At 45.4% G+C, this 18,634-nt stretch overlaps 1 protein-coding gene across 2 annotated transcripts in view; it reads right to left on the bottom strand.

Annotated features, from left to right (window-relative positions):
• Nucleotides 1-1,440: 1,440 nt before the first annotated feature.
• E2F3 (E2F transcription factor 3) overlaps nt 1,441-18,634 on the bottom strand; it is a 76,269-nt gene continuing 59,075 nt past the window's right edge. The window contains exons 2-7 of one of the 2 annotated variants that reach the window (XM_030314754.1): nt 14,963-15,074; nt 13,040-13,241; nt 11,324-11,482; nt 8,217-8,331; nt 6,377-6,512; nt 1,441-5,106 (exon numbers count right to left, since the gene is read on the bottom strand). In XM_030314754.1, coding sequence (XP_030170614.1) covers nt 4,844-5,106; nt 6,377-6,512; nt 8,217-8,331; nt 11,324-11,482; nt 13,040-13,241; nt 14,963-15,074 — 987 coding nt within the window. In that variant the 3' untranslated portion in view covers nt 1,441-4,843. Of the gene's footprint in view, nt 5,107-6,376; nt 6,513-8,216; nt 8,332-11,323; nt 11,483-13,039; nt 13,260-14,962; nt 15,075-18,634 lie in introns of both variants that reach the window. The other variant, XM_030314753.1, reaches the window with a different exon arrangement.

An 18,634-nucleotide genomic window follows, 5' to 3' on the forward strand; every position in this document is an offset into this window, starting at 1 on the left:
TAGGGGATGAATCACTGGAATCTACTCCTGAAATCATTATTGCAGTCATCATTTGCACACTTGTGACTTTTAGCTTTTTCACGTGTGAGCATTAACAGCAGCAACTCAGTGGTACCAGAAAACCTGCGGACTTAACTTGGATGTCGATTTAAAAATAAATACATAAACAAACAAACAAACAAATAAAAATTTAAAAATAAATTTATTTTTATTTTTTTATTTTATTTTTTTTTTCAACGTTTATTTATTTTTGGGACAGAGAGAGACAGAGCATGAACGGGGGAGGGGCAGAGAGAGAGGGAGACACAGAATCGGAAACAGGCTCCAGGCTCTGAGCCATCAGCCCAGAGCCCGACGCGGGGCTCGAACTCACGGACCGTGAGATCGTGACCTGGCTGAAGTCGGACGCTTAACTGACTGCGCCACCCAGGCGCCCCTAAAAATAAATTGAAAAAATTACCTAGGTAAACAAAATTATTAAATACACTTTTAACCACTGGAATGCTATGCAGGCTTTGAAGAGCGTGAACGTGGTGTGTAAGTACAAACTTGGAAAGACGGCTGAATTTACAGCGAGGACACAACAGGAGCTGCAGATGAGGGAACGTGGTAGGATTTATGTTAAAATACACATGCACGTGCACACCCATGTATATCTGCCTGGGAAGCAACCGGAGGGATATGCATCAGAAAATTGAGAATTGTGGTTTCCTCTAGGGTGAATAGGTTGGGGGAAGGGGCAGGAATGGTTTTGTTTTTGAACTTTATACCCTTGCATATTGATTGACTGATTGCGCGTGTATATGTACAAGACACAACAGTTTGGGAGTTTAGATGATAAGCTGAGCATGAAGGGTATGAGATGGGGCGCCTGGGTGTTTCAGTCAGTTAAGCGTCCGACTTCGGCTCAGGTCATGATCTCGCCGTTTGTGGGTCCAAGCCCCACGGCGGGCTCTGTGCTGACAGCTCAGAGCCCGGAGCCTGCTTCGGATTCTGGGTCTCCCTCTCTCTCTCAAAAATAAGTATTAAAAAATAATAATAATAAGGTGGCCATCCAAAATTCCTAACCTGCTCCTAGGCAGTATTACAAGAGATACAGAATCTTGGACAAGGGAGGTAATTATCCATCTTGAGAATTAAAATCTTTTGGCTTCATACTTGTTATGACGAATAAAACTGGACTTGTCCCATAGTGTAAAAATCCTTCGATATCTGAAAGTGGTTTTTGCAGGTGGCCAGAGGGACAGCATGTTCTAAGTGCTAAGCACACTACAGGTGCTCGAAAAGGATGTCCCGTGTTCCCCAAGTCCCAAATAAAGGGTAAGGCATGTGACGTTCTTCAGCTTCTGGGCAACCTTTCCCCTTGTTAAAGTGCATCCCAAAAAATGAAGTTAACATAGGAACATGAGATGGTATTAAGAAAAGCCATTTACAAGTCTGAACTCTTAAAAAAAAAAATCATTTTATTGATCCTTTACCATACAAAATTTATTCAAATTACACCCATTTGAAGTGGTAAGATCACAGCTAGAGAACAGGTTTACCCTGTAACAAATCTATTTACAAAATCCGTCATAAAAGCTTTTTTTTTTTTTACATTATATTACATATTTTCTGTTTTAAACTAGCATACAACACGAAGCTAAACCGATTAGTAGTTTGCCTACTCCCAATTGTGGGAGAGATACTTCCTTTCGACAAAATCACGTACCCCGTAGGAAAAGAAATTCCCACAATCGGACTTGCCATACCACTGCAAAGCCATCTTCCTTCAGACCCTTCCTCTCACACACAGGCTGTCATGCACTCCTCGAGTTCTTACTCTCTTTTTCCTGAAAGATAAAGCTTTAAATACTGCAGTTTTATTTACAGATCTACACCGAAAACAACGAAAACGGAAACAGAAACCACGACGAAAAACGAAAACGCAATATGACACTCTTAAAAAATTACAAACCAGCTAGAAAATACTCTGGCAGTGTTTACAAATTAATTGCTATTTTTTTTTGTACAAAATTGCTAGATAATGAAAATGTGAGTAGACTACATATCAACTTAAATAAAACGACCGCTATGCACAGATCTGTACATATGAACACACACCTAACACTGTTTGACAGCTCATGTGTTGCCCTTTATACACTTTATTTTGTAAGGCTCACGCAGTCATAATTTGCACACTTGTAACTTTCAGCCATTTCATGTGTGAGCGTTAATAGCAGCAACTCAATGGTACCAGAAAACCTGCAGACTCAGTACTTAAAGTAACACAAATACCGTAGTACTAACCCGCTGGGTACGCCAGATACTACGTCAGAAAGAAAAGGACTAATGCAAATGGAACACAGCACGGACATCTAATTAAGGTACACCAGTTAAGCCCACTAACTGGGGGGAAAAAAAAAATCTTACGCGTGAAGGAACTCTTTAAGACTTATTAGTATTCCTTTCTCTTTTAAAAACAATAAATACGGCATCATTACATCACGCAAAGGCTTCGCGAGAAAGTCAACAGAACACACAGCAACCTAGCCAGGTGAGCTCAGTCTTTAGACTTTGGAAAAAAATCAGCTTTGTGCAGCTGGCAAAGAGAATGAGACAAAGCTGGGAGCAGAGGCAGCTAACCAGATGAGATAAATATGGGAAATGGGGGAAAGCTTGGCATAATCGGTTTCCCATACAGGAAAACACCCCACAGTGCATTTCCAGTAGGCACTTGACACAAAGCTCCCCCTCCCTCCCCCACCCCAAGGCTTCATCACGGACCACACCGCTATTTGTACCAAATCCAGTGTGTGTGAGGGAGGAGGCTGGGGACGGAGGCCGAGGAAGAAAAAACGAGGATAATCTGCACCTTTGTTTGCCTTCCCAAACATACACCCACGCATACCCACACAAAGAGTTTAAAGTGCTGGTGTCATTTGTTTTGACCCCACCACCACTTTGCATATTGTGGAAATCTACCTAGAGTAAACTGGCTGGGGCTTTCGTGGTTTTTTGTTTTGTTTTGTTTTGTCTTGTTTTGTGTTTTTCCCAAGGGATGGTCTCGATTCACTTCAACACAGGAATCGAGTGCTACTGCGTCAGGCACAGAGCATTTCAATTTAACCGTTTGTTTCATCTTGAGGGTTTTGTTTTCTGTTTGTTTCTTACGTGACTCCCTCATTCCTGCAGTCTTCAGTATCCAAGGAATGGATCTGAGGTACCAGGCCACCTGCCCGGGGGGGGGGGGGGGGGGGGGGGGGGGGGGGGGGGAGAAGGCTCACTCCCGGGGCCCACGGGAAAGCCATTCTTGGACGTACCTGGGAGGATGTGCGGCTGACACGAAGCCTCCAGCAACTGGGGGACACCATCCCTGAAGAGTAAAGTGGGAGGCGCCCCGGCATTCTATCGCTTCTTTTCCCACCTCCCGGCTTCCCTTGGTTCAACTTTTCAACTTTACTCCTTCATGGAGGAAGGGGGCCGGGCTCTGGCCAGGACGACTGCAGCCCCCCTGGGCAGTGGGGGGGGGGGTGCCCCGGTCTCGCCAGCGTTAAGTGAATGCCCACAGAATGCCACTCACACGGCGGGGATGTCTTTGTCCCCGGAGGCCTCTCCATCTGACCCCATCCTGAGAAGTGGTCTCCCTGAGTGCAGTGTAAGAGAGCCCTTGCCCCACTCTCGGGGCCCGGGGAGGGGGGGAAGGAGGGAAGCCCGAGGACGGAGGGATCCACACCTGCGGCTCCCTGGGACTTGCTCTGTCATCTGACCTGGTTCTCCTCTCGCATGGGCCACCGGTGTCCGAGAGCCCCAGGACCCCCTCGCTCCCAGGAAGGGAAGCAAGAAGGGGTTGGTGCTTCTTGCCAAAGCTGTTACACCTGCAGTCCCACGCGTCTAGATGCTCTGATCAGTAGAGGTTCTCTACCTCTGCTTAAATCATTCCAATGAGCAAAAAACCGTTTCAAAGTAAACAATTAAATTGAAATGGTGATGGGTGCCACAGGAATGCTTCAATGGCGGCTAAAAAAAAAATTTTTTTTTTAAAAGCCTAAAACAATCCACAAAGAACTTCTAAGTGAGCATTTGCTACAAATCAACTTTAAACTGACAAATACGTTGGGGGCGGGGGACTGGGAGTGGTTAACGGAGTCAGGAAAATCCACAACAGCTTCGAGTGGCAGAACGCTATGGTTCCTCTGTATCTGCAACAGATAGTAGAAAACAGAGTTCTTCATCCGAAAGGCTGTGCGGGTTCTCTCGACCTCCTGGCGGGACACGCGGTCCATAGCTTACACTGAATTATGACAGTAATTTAAATATTCCTAAGAAGAGCTGAAGAAATCCATTTCATACTTTTTGCATGACTTCAAGTTTACAGTTCCTGCCGTTCCGTTCCATATTAGCAGACCCCAAAGACATGCATTCTGCGGAGAAGGCACGGCTTGAAATGCTATTAAGGAAGATTGCTGTTTTCGAGTGGGCCAGGTGGCCAGACCCCATTCGACAGCCCATCCATCAGGGACAGCAAGCCAATCCGGGAAGGGGGTGGGGGAAGAAAAATACGGGTGAGAGACACCTGATTGCACATTTTCTCACTTGCTGACTCATCCAGGAGATTTTGGAGCCTGGGGCAAAGCAGGGCTTTCCCAAGGGCGCCTGCGACTGTGCGTTTAGACAAATAAACGAAAAAAAAATTTTTTTTGTTTAAATTCATTAAAATGTCAGCTTTGTTCTGAAGTTTGTAGTTTACTTCATGATACTATCTCGGAGGAAGAAGGCAGGAAGGGACAACACTGCATGACAGATGTTCTGGTTCCATAATAAAAAAATATTGGTTTATAAGGGGAGTTCACACAATGCATAATCAACTACACATAAAATCTTCCACCAGTGGGAGCTTTTCCAAATCGTAAGCATCGAAGAGATCGCTGATGCCTTCTTCCTCCCCAAGGCTTAGGAGATAGTCTTCTTGGAGCAGGGGGGGCAGTAAGTTCACAAATGGTCCTTCCAGGTTGGAAGGAATTTGGTCCTCAGTCTGCTGTAAGAGGTTGGCTGGGGAGGCCAAAGGAGAAAGGTTCGCCATAGAAATTGAACAATCGCTATGTCCTGAGTTGGTTGAAGCCAAGTCTGAAAGGGGGAAAAAGAAATGGGGGACACAGAAAAATAAATTAGGAGCAAATCGAGTCGACTTTTTAGAAGAATATGCACGTCACGGTTATAAGAGCATGCACCCTCTGCTAAGGTTGATCAGAACGACACTGCGGTCCAGACCATCTCGTGCTAACTGTTCACAGCGACGGGCTGCCTTTCTCTGCTCTGGTCTAACTCATTCATCTTTTGAAACGTCCACTGTTAGCAAACGAGACTACAAGTCATTTCAAAGATTACAGGCCAACAAGTTCCAACACTTTGTTCTGCTATCAGTTAGTCACTATTTATTTATTGAGAGGGAGAGATCTTGAGTGGGTGAGAGGGGCAGAGGGAGAGAGACAGAATCTTAAGCAGGCTCCACACGCATCACAGCATGAAGCCCGATGCAGGGCTTGATCCCACGACCCTGGGACCATGACCTGAACCAAAATCAAGAGTCATCGGATGCTCAACGGACTCAGCCACCCAGGTGCCCCCAGTTAGTCACTATTTAAAGGAAAAACAAAACAAAATATCAATAGTGAAACACTGGCTTCCTAGTAGGGCTCACTGATTTTAACTTAACCTTTTTTCAACTAACTTTTTAAAGATACCTCTAAAAACACATGTAATAAGACATATCCTCTTTGAAGGGGGGGGGGGTCTTTCGTTTTATCACCTGAGGTGCTGTGTTTTTTGTTTTTTGCTCAGTATTAGATCAGAACCTATTCACGTAAATCACTCCTATTCTTGCTGCTATACTGGGAAACGGTAGGAAGAAAAATTAAATACACGTCCCCCAGTCTGAAACTGAAAAGAGGGGAGAACTTAGACTCCCCCCGGGGTTATTCCTCCCATGTCTTGTCCCCATCACACTGGGGTCGGGGAGGGAGGGTGGAAATTCAGTTACAACTTTTGTCGACAAAAGGCTTTTCTCTCCAAACTTGTTGCCTTTCAGTGTCGCTGATGATTCACCCCAACAGCTCACAGCTTCACTCCGCACTTGAGTTGGTTTTCTAAAACACTAAGCAAATGGTTTCTGCTGATTGCAAAAGCCTGAGGGACTCCATCCGAGGGTGGAGGAGTCATTTGCTCAAGATCATTATTTTATTCTGTAACCAGTCCCAATGCCTTAAAAAAAATTACCTTAATAATGTTTAATAACAAAAGTTTTCATTTCTTGCCTAGACGTGTGGTTCTGACACCGGGTCCTTCCAATCACCTTCATTTTTAACATAGTTTCCAAATGAAAAAGCTGGATTTTTACCTTTGGAAGGGGGTTTCGGGATATTCCCATTGTGGTCTTGGTTGTTTGTTTTCATTGGACTGTGTGTTTCTGTCTCTTCTGGACACAAATATACCTCAATGGGCCCTTGGGTACTTGCCAAATGTATTTGTAGGCTCTATAAACAGAAGAAGTGAGAAAAGTCCAAACTGAAAAATGAAAGCTACAGTAATTATCATCTAAAAATGGAAAGTAAGGGTAATTTTCATTCTTTATTTTGCTTCTTCACTGGTAGCCCACTCCGATCAAAAGCAGGGGCCAGCAAACTGCAGCCCGAAGGCCAAATCCAGCCCATCAACTGGCTTTGTAAATAAAGTTTTATTGGCATAGAATCATGCCCATTCCCACGGTTTATGGATTGCCTCTGGGTTTTTGTTTTTTTTTTTTCCCCTCATACTATCATAAAGGCAGAGTTGTGCAGTTGAGTTGTCCCAACAGAGACTTATGGCTCACAAGTCCAAAAATATTTACTGTCTGGTCCTTTAACTTTTTTTTTTTAACGTTTACTCACTTTTGAGAAACAGAGACAGAGCACGAGTGCAGAAGGGGCGGGGGCGGGGGTACACAGGCTCCAGGCTCTGAGCTGTCAGCACAAAGCCCAATGTGGGGCTTGAACTCACGAACTGTGAGATCATGACCTGAGCTGAAGTCGGACGCCCTATTGCCTGATCCTTTGAAGAAAAAGTTTGCTGACCCCTGCCCTAGAGGAGGTGAACTGTGTTCTTTAAATATATTGCTTCTATGCAAACGATTAAAAGGTCTTTTAAATATTCCATAGACAGTATTTCCATGTTGTTTTTCCTATATGGCAGGGCTTTTTCTTTTTTTTAACGTTTATTTATTTTTGAGACAGAGAGAGACAGAGCATGAACGGGGCAGGGTCAGAGAGAGGGAGACACAGAATCTGAAACAGGCTCCAGGCTCTGAGCGGTCAGCACAGAGCCCGACGCGGGGCTCGAACTCACGGACCGCGAGATCATGACCTGAGCTGAAGTCGGACGCTTAACCGACTGAGACACCAGGTGCCCCTGGCAGGGCTTTTTCATGTGAACTTTAATAACCACTGGATGAATAGCATTCTTACGTGATAGGAGCAGAGTTTAATAAGAGAATACGGCACACTAACATCTAAAATTCTTCGTCATCTGGGTCACAGAGCTATTAATATCATTTAAGGTGAGAACTGTACCCTAGATGGGAGCTTGCAAATTTCATTCTCTTATTTTCTATGCATTTCCTTTTTGCTACATTTCTTTATCTTATAGTTACAGTCCCGGCCTATATTAGTGAAGATTATCTGAAACCAATCAGAAAAACATGCTCCCTACTTTCTTCTAATATTCTAGTCTATCAATTCAGCCACAGCCTTATGTGATTTCTTAAAAGTAAACATGTTATAAAAGATAAATTCTGAAAATGTGCTAAGATATGTTGGGGGGGGTTACTTTTTTTTTTTTTTTTAATTGGGGAGATACATTAAAGCATTAATGCCTCTACTCCTGGTGGGTCCAGGGCAATCAACATAAAATTCCCCAACGGTTCAAATCAGTCAGAACCACCAGATAATAGAGAAACAAAAAGTACAAGAGGGACAGGGACCCATACACCAAGTTCAATGCTGCTATGTGAAATTTGATTTCTGGGGGACTCCATGCATAATGAACTGTTGAAATGTTTTTTAAAGTTCGGGTTAAGTAAAATAGATGGGAAAGAAGTATCCAGTTTTTCAGAGGATACAGCCTTTGTCCACGACTCCATGATTCCTTAACTTCAAGCATTCCAGAAAGATCTCTGCAGATGAACAAAGATGTTATCTCCTTACCTCTATTGGGTCAGGCACTTCAAGTCTTGTTTCTGGAGGGGCTTTGACAACTATAACAGTTTGGTCTTTAAGGCCACTAATTTTTCGAATATCTTGATATGTAACGTAAGCTAACGTAGGGAGTGTTAAGGAAATCTTCCAGTGAATTGCCTCAGATGTAACCATTTAAAAGACAAAAGAACAGATGCAAGGAAAAATTTTATAAAGTATTTTATGACTTGGAAGAATATATCAGCGTCTCCGTCTAGATCTTTAAATATATGGGATCTCCCGTGAATCTTCTGGTTGATATTCTACACAAGACAAATACACAGCTTTTTCCTGCCCATTTCTAAAAAGCCCATGGCTACTTAAATATTAAACCCAGAAACGGAATAGTTAAACTACCCAAAGAAAACCAAAACCCAATTTGTTCAGGGATTTCCTAGCCAGGTTCCTCTGGAGCACAGACATTCCATACACTTCAGTGAAAAGTGTTCTGTCACTCAAACTGAGTGATGGCAGTTCCCAATTTACGGGGGGGAAAAAAGAAGTAAGTTCTAATACCCATATATTTTCTGAAACTCCGGTAACTTCTATCTGCTGCTTGACTATTAGCAAATGTCAGCAGCCACCCAAATGAATGAGTGAGTAGCAAACATCTTTTGGCGGAAGAATTCAGAAGACTGCTCAGACAGACAGCCCGTATTCTTAAGGGCACCCGGGCTGTGGGTGATTATACACTGCCCATTGATAAGACTGTCATTATTTCTCTGTTACAAAAATCATCCTTTGTAGGATATTATTAACTGTCAATATTTCAGTGTTCACAAGGAGGAGAAAAGCAGCTTCCCAAGGCTCTGCTACTGAACAAACTTGAGAAACACTGCCGTTAGAAGACAGAGCAAACAGTATTTCAGTACCCTTGCTAATGACTTCTACTCACTGAACAATTCTTTTGAGTGCCCTGGCAGGCAAACCTGAGAGGATATCATGAAAGAATATGGTACTTACTACATGATAAAAGTATTCACGCGAGCTTGCCTAGAGAGACACGTTCTTACTCGGCAGTAAAAGAACTCACGTAGCTCTCTTCTATAAGGCACACGGAGTGACATAATTAATGTACAATGTCTTCTAGCCTGTTGCATTTTTTATGTTAGCCCACAAAAAATGCCTAGGATAAAACAGCAAATCACAACTCAATGAAGGCCTTTCTGCAGGTAATGTAATACAGCACATAGAGTCAATGATCTGACATGTTTAATACAGAAATAGGGTTTAGAGAGCCAGGAGGAAATGTCTCTTAGAACAGTGGACTTTTATTAGAAATTGAAGGAAGCTAAGGAACGTACTTTGCAGAGTAAAGCACATTCACTTCATATCTGTATATCGTTTTAGGGGCATCTTCACAGACTATCTTCTTTAAGTCTGAACGGTTCAGACAACGGCTAATTCGGTGCTGAGCTTGATGGGACAAGCTCACGTGGGAGTCCAGGTCTTAGGTCCCCATTTATTTCATCAAGGAAGCAAACTGACTGTTGTGAATTTTTACCGAGAACGCTGGGGGAACTGACAGCCAGGTACCTATTCCACAGCCCACTGTCAAAAAAAGCTGTGTGACAAGAACTTATTAAAAACTCATCTACAATTACTCAACATGCTGCAGGAAGGAAAGTTTCAACACATTTGTGAACAAGCTGTACCACATTCGGAACTGAGTGGCGAATTGAAATAAATTGTGCAAACGCATTTTCTAATCTTACAAATTTAAAAGTACTTCCGCTGTGGCTCCCTCCTGAATTTGCTTTTTTGGGTTAGCAGCTCCCCGCAAGGAAGCCTTCAGTTTCCGGAACAATGGCCCCAGAGAAAGCTAATGTAGGGGACCATGCCGTAAGCTACACATTGCAGAGAACTGTCAATCACGGACAACCACCCCGTCTCTTCCTCCACGGGGCTCCCGACTAAACAATGAAGGAAGCAGCCCCACTAGAGTTATTCTGCGTTCTTTCCTGATAAACGCACTCTGGCCACCACCGGGGGTTCAAATCATCACACCTCTTCTCCATGTCACTAATCATCAGCTGACAACATGAATCTTTCGGTCAACAGAAAGCGAACAATCACAGTAGCAAAATACTGCCTGAATTGGAAAATATATGTCCCCACACCCTCCAAGGGGAAGCTTATCAGCCATAAAGGGTAATGTGGAATGATCACAAGTGGGGAACGCAGATTAGAGATGGGGGGTCTTAAAACATTGGCTTTGTCTTCTTCTAGAAACTGAGAATACTGCAAAATCTTCTTGTCAACATAATGAAGTAATCTTTCTCCCTTCTTGCTGGAAGGGGGGATGATGAACAGTAAGTTTTCCCATGATGGCCAACAGATTGTCAGCCAGTTGACAAGAACTGGCTTTAAAAAATTTTACTTCCAGAGACTAATGTCTGTAGATGAATGGATAAATTGAGATGTCGCAGGCCTTGGGGCCGGGGGTGGGGGCGGTGCAGGTGGGGTGGGGGTACTTCTGAAATCCTGGTGCTATGAATCAGCATTAACGCATGGGAAGTTATAGTGTGGTTTTTCTCTACTCTCTTTATTCCTTCAGCTGTAGCCCAGACAGATTCAACAAATTCCGATCGCTCCAATATCTGATGAAAAGAAAATAGAATGTGAGAACCCCAACATGACAGCTAACGCCCACCAGAAATCTGGGGAGCCAAAGATGAATCTGCTGGGTGTTGTCATTAATATTAACACCGACACCTTACATGTCTTATAATAGTGCTGCCTTACGCTATGAGTGTGTCCATATGTCCCAACCACACATAAATAACATGCTTAAAAAAACAAAAAAACCCCCAAAACCACAGTCACCACCCAGCTATCAAAATAGATAGGAGAAGATACTGTCCAGTGACTATCTTTCCATAAATACTGAGTTCTAAAACCAAGATAAGTGGATTTACACACACACACACACACACACACACACGCACGCACACACATATACATGGACTTGGGTGAAACCAGAGTAAAATTCTACCTGTGCCTAACAGTCAGCCTGTCAAGTCTCGATGTAATCTAGAAGGCGCTAACCCCCAAGGAACAGGTGACACAAAGGATATCTTTGATTCTCTGAATCCTCGGTTAGCAGTTTGAGGTCCAGGGTGCAGGTTTGGATCAGCTCATCTAATTTCTTCTCCTCCTGGCTGAGCTCGGTCACTTCCTTCGACAGGCCTTGACACTGGGCCAGCATGCCCCCGTCCTCAGACAGACTGCAGCCCCTGGAAACCGAAACACAGACTCATCATGGCTGCTGGGGGGGACCAGAGGTGGGGGTGGAAGGGAGGGAAGGGAGAAATGGTCTTTTGAGTAAATGTCTCCTCTTTTTTTTTAATTTTTAAAAATGTTTATTTAGTTTTGAGAGAAAGAGAGAGTGAGAGAGAGAGAGAGAGAGAGAGAGAGAGAGAGGAGCAGAGGCAGGGAGACACAGAATCCAAACCAGGCTCCAGCTCTGAGCTGTCAGTGCAGAGCCCAACGCAGGGTTCAAACTCATAATCCGTGAGATCATGACCTGAGCTGAAGTTGGACGCTTAACTGACTGAGCCACCCAGGCGGCCCTAAATGTCTCCTCTTGACACAGGTCACGCTGCTTGTTAGCCAATTGTTAAAATCAGAGCATTTATACACCTATTTTTTTTTTTTTCTCCACACCGTCCTTCACCTCTCACACCATAGAAACTAAGTGGGGAAAAAAAAAAACAACAACAAAACACAACAACCCAAAATCCAACACTGCTATTTTCAGGTTTCTTTTCTCCAGAGGAGGCCTGTTTCTTCAGAAGGCTCCAATTCAAAGGGCGAAAAGAGGGCCTCCTCCCTGCCACATGCCTCCTGGGGGGAAAGAGAAAGAGAGGGAGAAGAAGGATGGAGAGACATAGCGAGAAAAATTTGAAAGAAAAGATGAGGAGTGGTTCAAAATTCAACAAAATATCATCCGAAAAGTACAAAAGACCTAGGCAGTTTCTGAGGGCCTTATACCAACCACCGACAAGGAAAAGGAGGTTAAGGGAACGGATCTGTGTGCTCTATGGGAGAACAAAGGCCACTACCCAACAGGCCAAAATGGGTCACCGAGTCGTCACAAAATTCCAAAAAAGTACAAAAAGTTACCCGCTCATCTTATCGTGTCTGAGGTACTATTTTTCCAAAGCTACTCTCTAAGAGGTTGGTTCCTCCCCACAACGCTTTCAAAGTTCCTTCTAAAATAGAGGCTCTTCAGGCGTCCCGTCTAATAATTCACGAGCGGCATGATCATACATGTAATCACACGTGTGGGTGGCAAGTGTTAACATCCCTGCTTTCCAGAAGGAACCGAGGCAACTAAGTCTTGCCTCAGTTTACTCAGAAAGTGAGGTGGCCTGCTGGTCGAGCCACGGCTAAGGATAATGTGGCAATGGTGTATACACACGGATGTGTTAACACACAGCGGTCGTTCACTTCCAAACGCCTGTTAGAGACGAGCCAACGACACGCGTGAGCAGCCTTTAGATTTGCCACGGGAGCACACATGTGGGCATCGCCACAGCAGATGAACGGCATCTTACTTGACATCTGCAGGCCCCCCCCAACCCCCCCCCCCCACTGAATCCCAGGATCCCCTGGCTTGAGGCTAATCAAGCTTTTCGTCTCTGAAAGTATCTAAAGAGAAGGGCTCTGTGCAAAGAGGCTCTGAACTTCTGACAAAGGACCTGCTTGAGGGGCGGGGAGAAGGGGACCTCGGAAATGGAGTGTGGGCATGGACGTGAGACCTGGGACCGGGGCCCGTGGCTCGTACTCACATCCACTGCACGTTGTTTTTCGACTTCTTCTTAATGAGGTGGATGCCTTCCAGCACGTTGGTGATGTCATAGATCCTTCTCTTTTGCACTTTCAGTACCTCCGCTGCCTTGTTCAAATCCAAGACCCCGTCAGGGGACTGGCTCAGTAGCTGAATGAACTTCTTGGTGAGCAGACCAAGGGATGTGTCATACCGTGTTTTTTCTGAGGGAGATTTTGGAGCTTAAAGAAAAACAAAAGCCGAGCGGGTGGGGGTGGGGGGACAGGGAAGGGGGAGAGGTAAAGAAATGAAGGGTTTCTTTGCAGGTAGGCAAGCCCTCTTTCCCGCTGCAGCCCAAGTATTAGTGTTGAAGCAAAGCTGTTGCTGTCGTGTTTTGGTAAGTTACAGAAAGCTATGAAATTGCTTTATTAGAAAAGGAAGGGGGCGCCCGGGTGGCTCAGTCGGTTGAGCATCCGACTTGGGATCAGGTCATGATCTCGTGGTTCACAAGTTTGAGCCCCGCATCGGGCTCCAGGCTGACAGCTCAGAGCCTGGAGCCTGCTTCGGATTCTGTGTCTCCCTCTCTCTCTGCCCTTCTCTGTTTTACACTCTGACTCTGTCTCTCTCTCTCAAAAATAAATAAACATTAAAAAAAAGAAAAAGAAAAAGAAAAGGAAGGGACAGGACAAGTTCTTGTTTGATTATAAAGCGTTTTACTGTGAATTTCTTGGGAGTTTCTACTTTGGCTTCCCCTACTCTCTGGGTCTAATGAAGAATCCCACACATAGTAGGTGTTCAACAATATCTGTTGAATTAATGAAAAAGCGTGATAGCCTCAGGGGAGCAGCACATGGGGAGCCTAACCTGATGGGGCCAGGCTGAAAAGTCTCCCCAGCGTTTCATGACGGGCTCAGACAGACTCAATTTAACTGGCTTTGCAGACTCCTCTGTGTGTGTGTGTGTGTGTGTGTGTGTGTGTGTGTGTGTGTGTGACATGATGGGCTCAGACAGACTCAATTTAACTGGCTTTGCAGACTCCTCTGTGTGTGTGTGTGTGTGTGTGTGTGTGTGTGTGTGTGTGTGTGTGACATGATGGGCTCAGACAGACTCAATTTAACTGGCTTTGCAGACTCCTCTGTGTGTGTGTGTGTGTGTGTGTGTGACTTATTCACCACTTTTTCAAATAATGCTTCAAGTGGATGAAGAATACTGAAACTGCCTTTCAGTGGAATCGCCCCATCCCTCTTGAATGCAATGTCCTTATTCAATATCGTGTTTACTCTCTCACAGGTGCCCAGGTCAAGGCTTTCGCTGAGCATTACACACCGTTTGTGGACTGCCTCATTCATAAACTCCATGAGAGGAGCGAACAAAGTCTAATTTAGCATCTATGGTAAATGCCAAAGACATAAAGGACTGTTTAGCTGTTTTCAACCTACTTTTTTCTCCCAGAAAAAGCAATCGATGGAAAGGAAAACTAGCTGCAGTGTATTAGTGTCGGTCAATTCTTACACTGCCTTCCGCTGAGTTAGAGAGATTCAGGCTGGCGCAGATATCCCCGACCCTGGCGCGGTTTGTCTAGCCCCAGTTAAGCCTGCTCTCCAAAGTCATGTCTGTTAAGGAAAGTTAAAACTAAATTTGATTATAGAATGGTATAGAATTTAAATTTGCATAGAATACAAAGAACTTGTATTCCAAGTGGAAAAGTGAAACCACACACATTCAAAGAGGCCCCCCCCCCCCAATCAGTATTCAGGTCCCGAAGTGACTCGAAACCCTTTGCGGGGCATCTGCAGACACTGTATTTAATTTTCTGGATAGGAACAGAGAGATGAAAAAGGACACAGCATGCCAGCATTATTCACACCTTGGCATCCTCTCGGCCACAAGCTTTGAAAGGTGGGAAGCCCACACCAAGGAGAATATGAGATGAGAGCATCCTTACTTTTTGGACTATCTGGACTTCGAAGTGCAGCTCTTCCTTTGCCCTTAGGGGTTTTTAAGCCATCGGAGAGGTACTGATGACCGCTTTCTCCCAGCTCCAGCCTTCGCTTGGCCTGCAATGTGAAAGCACAAGCGTGGGTCACTGGGCACGTGGGCAATCACAAGGAGCGGGGCCGTCTGTGACCTGTCCCTGCCAAGGGCTGCGGGCACCTGCCGGCTCCAGGCCTCTGCTCTGCCGCACGCGGGGCCCTGGCCCGCCCCACACCAGGTTCTGGCTCCGGGGGCCGGGCTATCACGTCAACTCTCTTCACCTGCAACGGATTACCCATCAGGTGGAGGACATAGCCAGTGGTCCTTTAGGATTAGGATCAGGAGCCACCTTGTTCGTTCGTTCGCTCGCTCGCTCGCTCATTCATCCATTCATTCATTCAACATACGTGCCAGGCGTGGGGCAAGACACTAAGACGACAGCAGGCATCGCGGAACATAAACTCACTTTTCCCCTTGCAAAACTTTGCCGACGACCTCATCTCTAATCTGGGCAGGACCCCCTTCCTTGTGCTCCCGCAAACACTCTGTTTATTTGTATCCTCCACTTATTGCAAAGAAGGGTTATTTTACTTCTCTGTGTCTCATTTCCTTTAAGGCAGGGACCGTTTCCCACTTATCTTTGTATACCTAGTGCTTGGCACAGAGCCTGGGTTTCTGTAGGTGTTCAATCACTCTCTCTCTCTCTCTATTTATATTCAATGCGAGAGTGATTGAACAGTAACACAACTAGTCACAGACTACAAATGGTCACTCACCAGAATAACAAATACTGCAAATGCCCCTGGTATTACCGTCTCCAATTCTGTCATCACACCTGACGCGTGGAGGTCTTCAAGTTTTTAATTTGATCTAATTTCACTACAAAAATATCCACCTAGTGTCTACGGACTGGGCACTGGGCTTAGGGCACGCAGGTGAAAGCAAGATAGGTTAAGAGTCCCTGCCTCCCTAGCGCGTAGAGTCTGAGAGGAGACAGATCACTGAAGTAAGTAATTATTGTGTGCCAACGTCTGGGTGTGACAGGTGTCCAGACAGGAATGGTACCGACTGGACACCCCACAGGGCCATGTGTCTCTAGGCTCATTTCTGGGGCAGATCCTCCTAATGGGGAGATGCACAAGTTCACAGAACTCCTCAGGACATAGAAACAGAAGTAAGAGCTTCGCCGGCTTCTCTGTAGAAAGTGATCAGTTCATCTCGTTCTGGTCGCTACAGTGGCCACAGCCGCGTGTGGCTCATCTGAATCAACATGTGCTCTAGGTGTCAAATGCACACTGGATTCTGAAAACGTGCCACCCCCCAAAAGGGCAAAATCCATCACCAACTGTTTTTATATAGATTACACGCCAAAATGATATTTTGGCTTTCCAAAATATTATTAAATCAGACAGTATTAAAATGATTATTTCACCTGTTTTGTTTCATATATATTTTTACTATGTGGCTTGCATTTGTGGCACATATTAGCTTTCCTTTTTTAAATTAAATGTTTGTTTTTAACTAATTGAGTAATAAAATAAAAATAATTGAAAAATGCTATTTTTTAAACTTTAATGTTTATTTATTTTTGAGAGAGAGACAGAGCGCAAGTAGGGGAGGGGCAGAGAGAGAGGGAGACACAGAATCCAAAGCAGTTTCTAGGCTCCAAGCTGTCAGCTCAGAGCCTGACGCGGGGCTCGAACCCACGAGCCTTGGGATCATGACCCGAGCGGAAGTCGGATGCTTAACCGACTGAGCCACCTGGGCGCCCCACGTGTTATCTTTCTGTTGGGCAACGCTGGGCTGAAGTTCACTCTCAAGGCCTAGGAACGACGTTCAGAAAATTTCTTAACTTCATCTTCCCCTCGCAAATATTCTGTCAAATCCTCGTGTGGGCCTGTTGTTTTGGTTGGCCTGGCAAACACTCTCTTCGTTAGGTAAAAGCCTCTGACTGTCTTTGGGGAGCACCCCCCTCCCCGTGCCAGCACAGGCACATCTGTGCACACAGGTGACCTGGGCCTGCCTGATCTTTGTGTTCCATCCTCCCCTCCCCCACAGTGACTGGGCCGGATGGCACATGACCAAACCTGGGTGAACAAAGGCCAACTCAGGAATTTTTCTGGAACCGCTGGCAAGAAGGGGTTGTGCCTTCCCAGTAAGGTTGACAGTAGCCAGAAACTACCCGACAACAGAGGCTCTAGAGGGGAAGGTGGAGTGAAGACACGGAGAGAATGGGGTCTAAGGCCATCACTCAAAACTCTGAATCAAGTCATATGCTGGGGACAACAGCTGGTCTTTCCCCAGACTTCTCAGTGGCATTAGCCAATCAAAGCCTCAGTGAAGAGCGGCAGGGTGGGTGGGTCACTTCTTGCGGCCTGCAGGACGTTACCACTGATAGAGGCAAGCTCCATTTGAGGCTCACCTAGAAGTAGAGAGGGGAACAGCTTTGCTACGGAGGCTTTTTCTCGCCACAGAAAGCCATCCAAGAGGCACACCGCTGTATTCTTTCCATGTTAAGGTCCCCAGCAGGGAGTCAAATGGGAGACCCAGAACTCTTGGGCTCCTAAGTCTGTAAACTCTTCCTGAACACTCACAATAAAGAATTGCTCACTGGCCAGGGGCCTGGGGGCATATTAGTTTTCCCTCCCCCATCCAGGCTACTGTTCCAAATTGCTTTGAGGCGAAGACCCATGGAAAGCAGTAAGCTTGTAGGCTGGGGAAATTCCCAGAGATCTGTTGCTAAGAAACGGAGATCTAACTTCAAGGACCAGGACTAGGCTGGTTGTGTGACTTTGGAGAGTTGAACCAATCTAAATACTTGATGGAAAATCTACTAAATCTTAAGGGCACTTCTACTGCCAGAGAATCCCTAAGTCCTAGAATCCTCACGATCTATGAGATCTCAGCCTCTAAGGGGATAGATCACCAAGCCTATACATCTACGCCAAAAAGAAATGAGCTGAGGAAGAAGGGCAGCCCCAGCAAATCCTCCTGGAGGGTAGAAATCGGGGGCGGTCATATCGGCTACACGAGCTATTCCTGCGGAGTAGACGAGACAGGCTTTGAGAGGTGATCACTGCGTCATTTTCCTTTTCCAGATGGACGTTTCTGCCAGGCTATCCTGTTAGCATTCCTCCGCGCTGTAGTGGAAGGGGCTGAACTGGATGTGAGATGAACACACAGTAGTCCTTAGGACTTATAGGTCGCAGGCCTGAGGACGGGCACACTAACTGGAATCTCTCTGGGGAAAGAGCTGGCTGAACATTTGATACATCATATGGAGCAGCATTACCTTAACAAATTTAGGCGCACGTGCTTGGTAAAAACAAACACACAAACAAACAAACAACTACATGGGGGGTTTCAAACAGTACGGGCGGTCTCTGCTCACTCCAGGACAGATGGAAATCTCTCTCCCATCAGCTCAACTTTTGTTTCTTTTGAGTGTGACCATCTCCCTGAACCGTCGAGTTCTTCTGTTTATAAAGAGATCTTCATATCACATGGCCCCTATCAGTAAAGCAACTCATCTATCTGGTGCTCAGCGGAAGGCCCAGCCATCTGGTCCTAAGTAGGGATAAAGGCTGGACGGGAGAGAGGTTACGTAGATCGCCCACGTGGCATCTTTCTGAGGTATTGCCAA

Source organism: Lynx canadensis, chromosome B2 (assembly GCF_007474595.2).
Source record: "Lynx canadensis isolate LIC74 chromosome B2, mLynCan4.pri.v2, whole genome shotgun sequence".
Lineage (NCBI taxonomy): Eukaryota > Metazoa > Chordata > Mammalia > Carnivora > Felidae > Lynx > Lynx canadensis.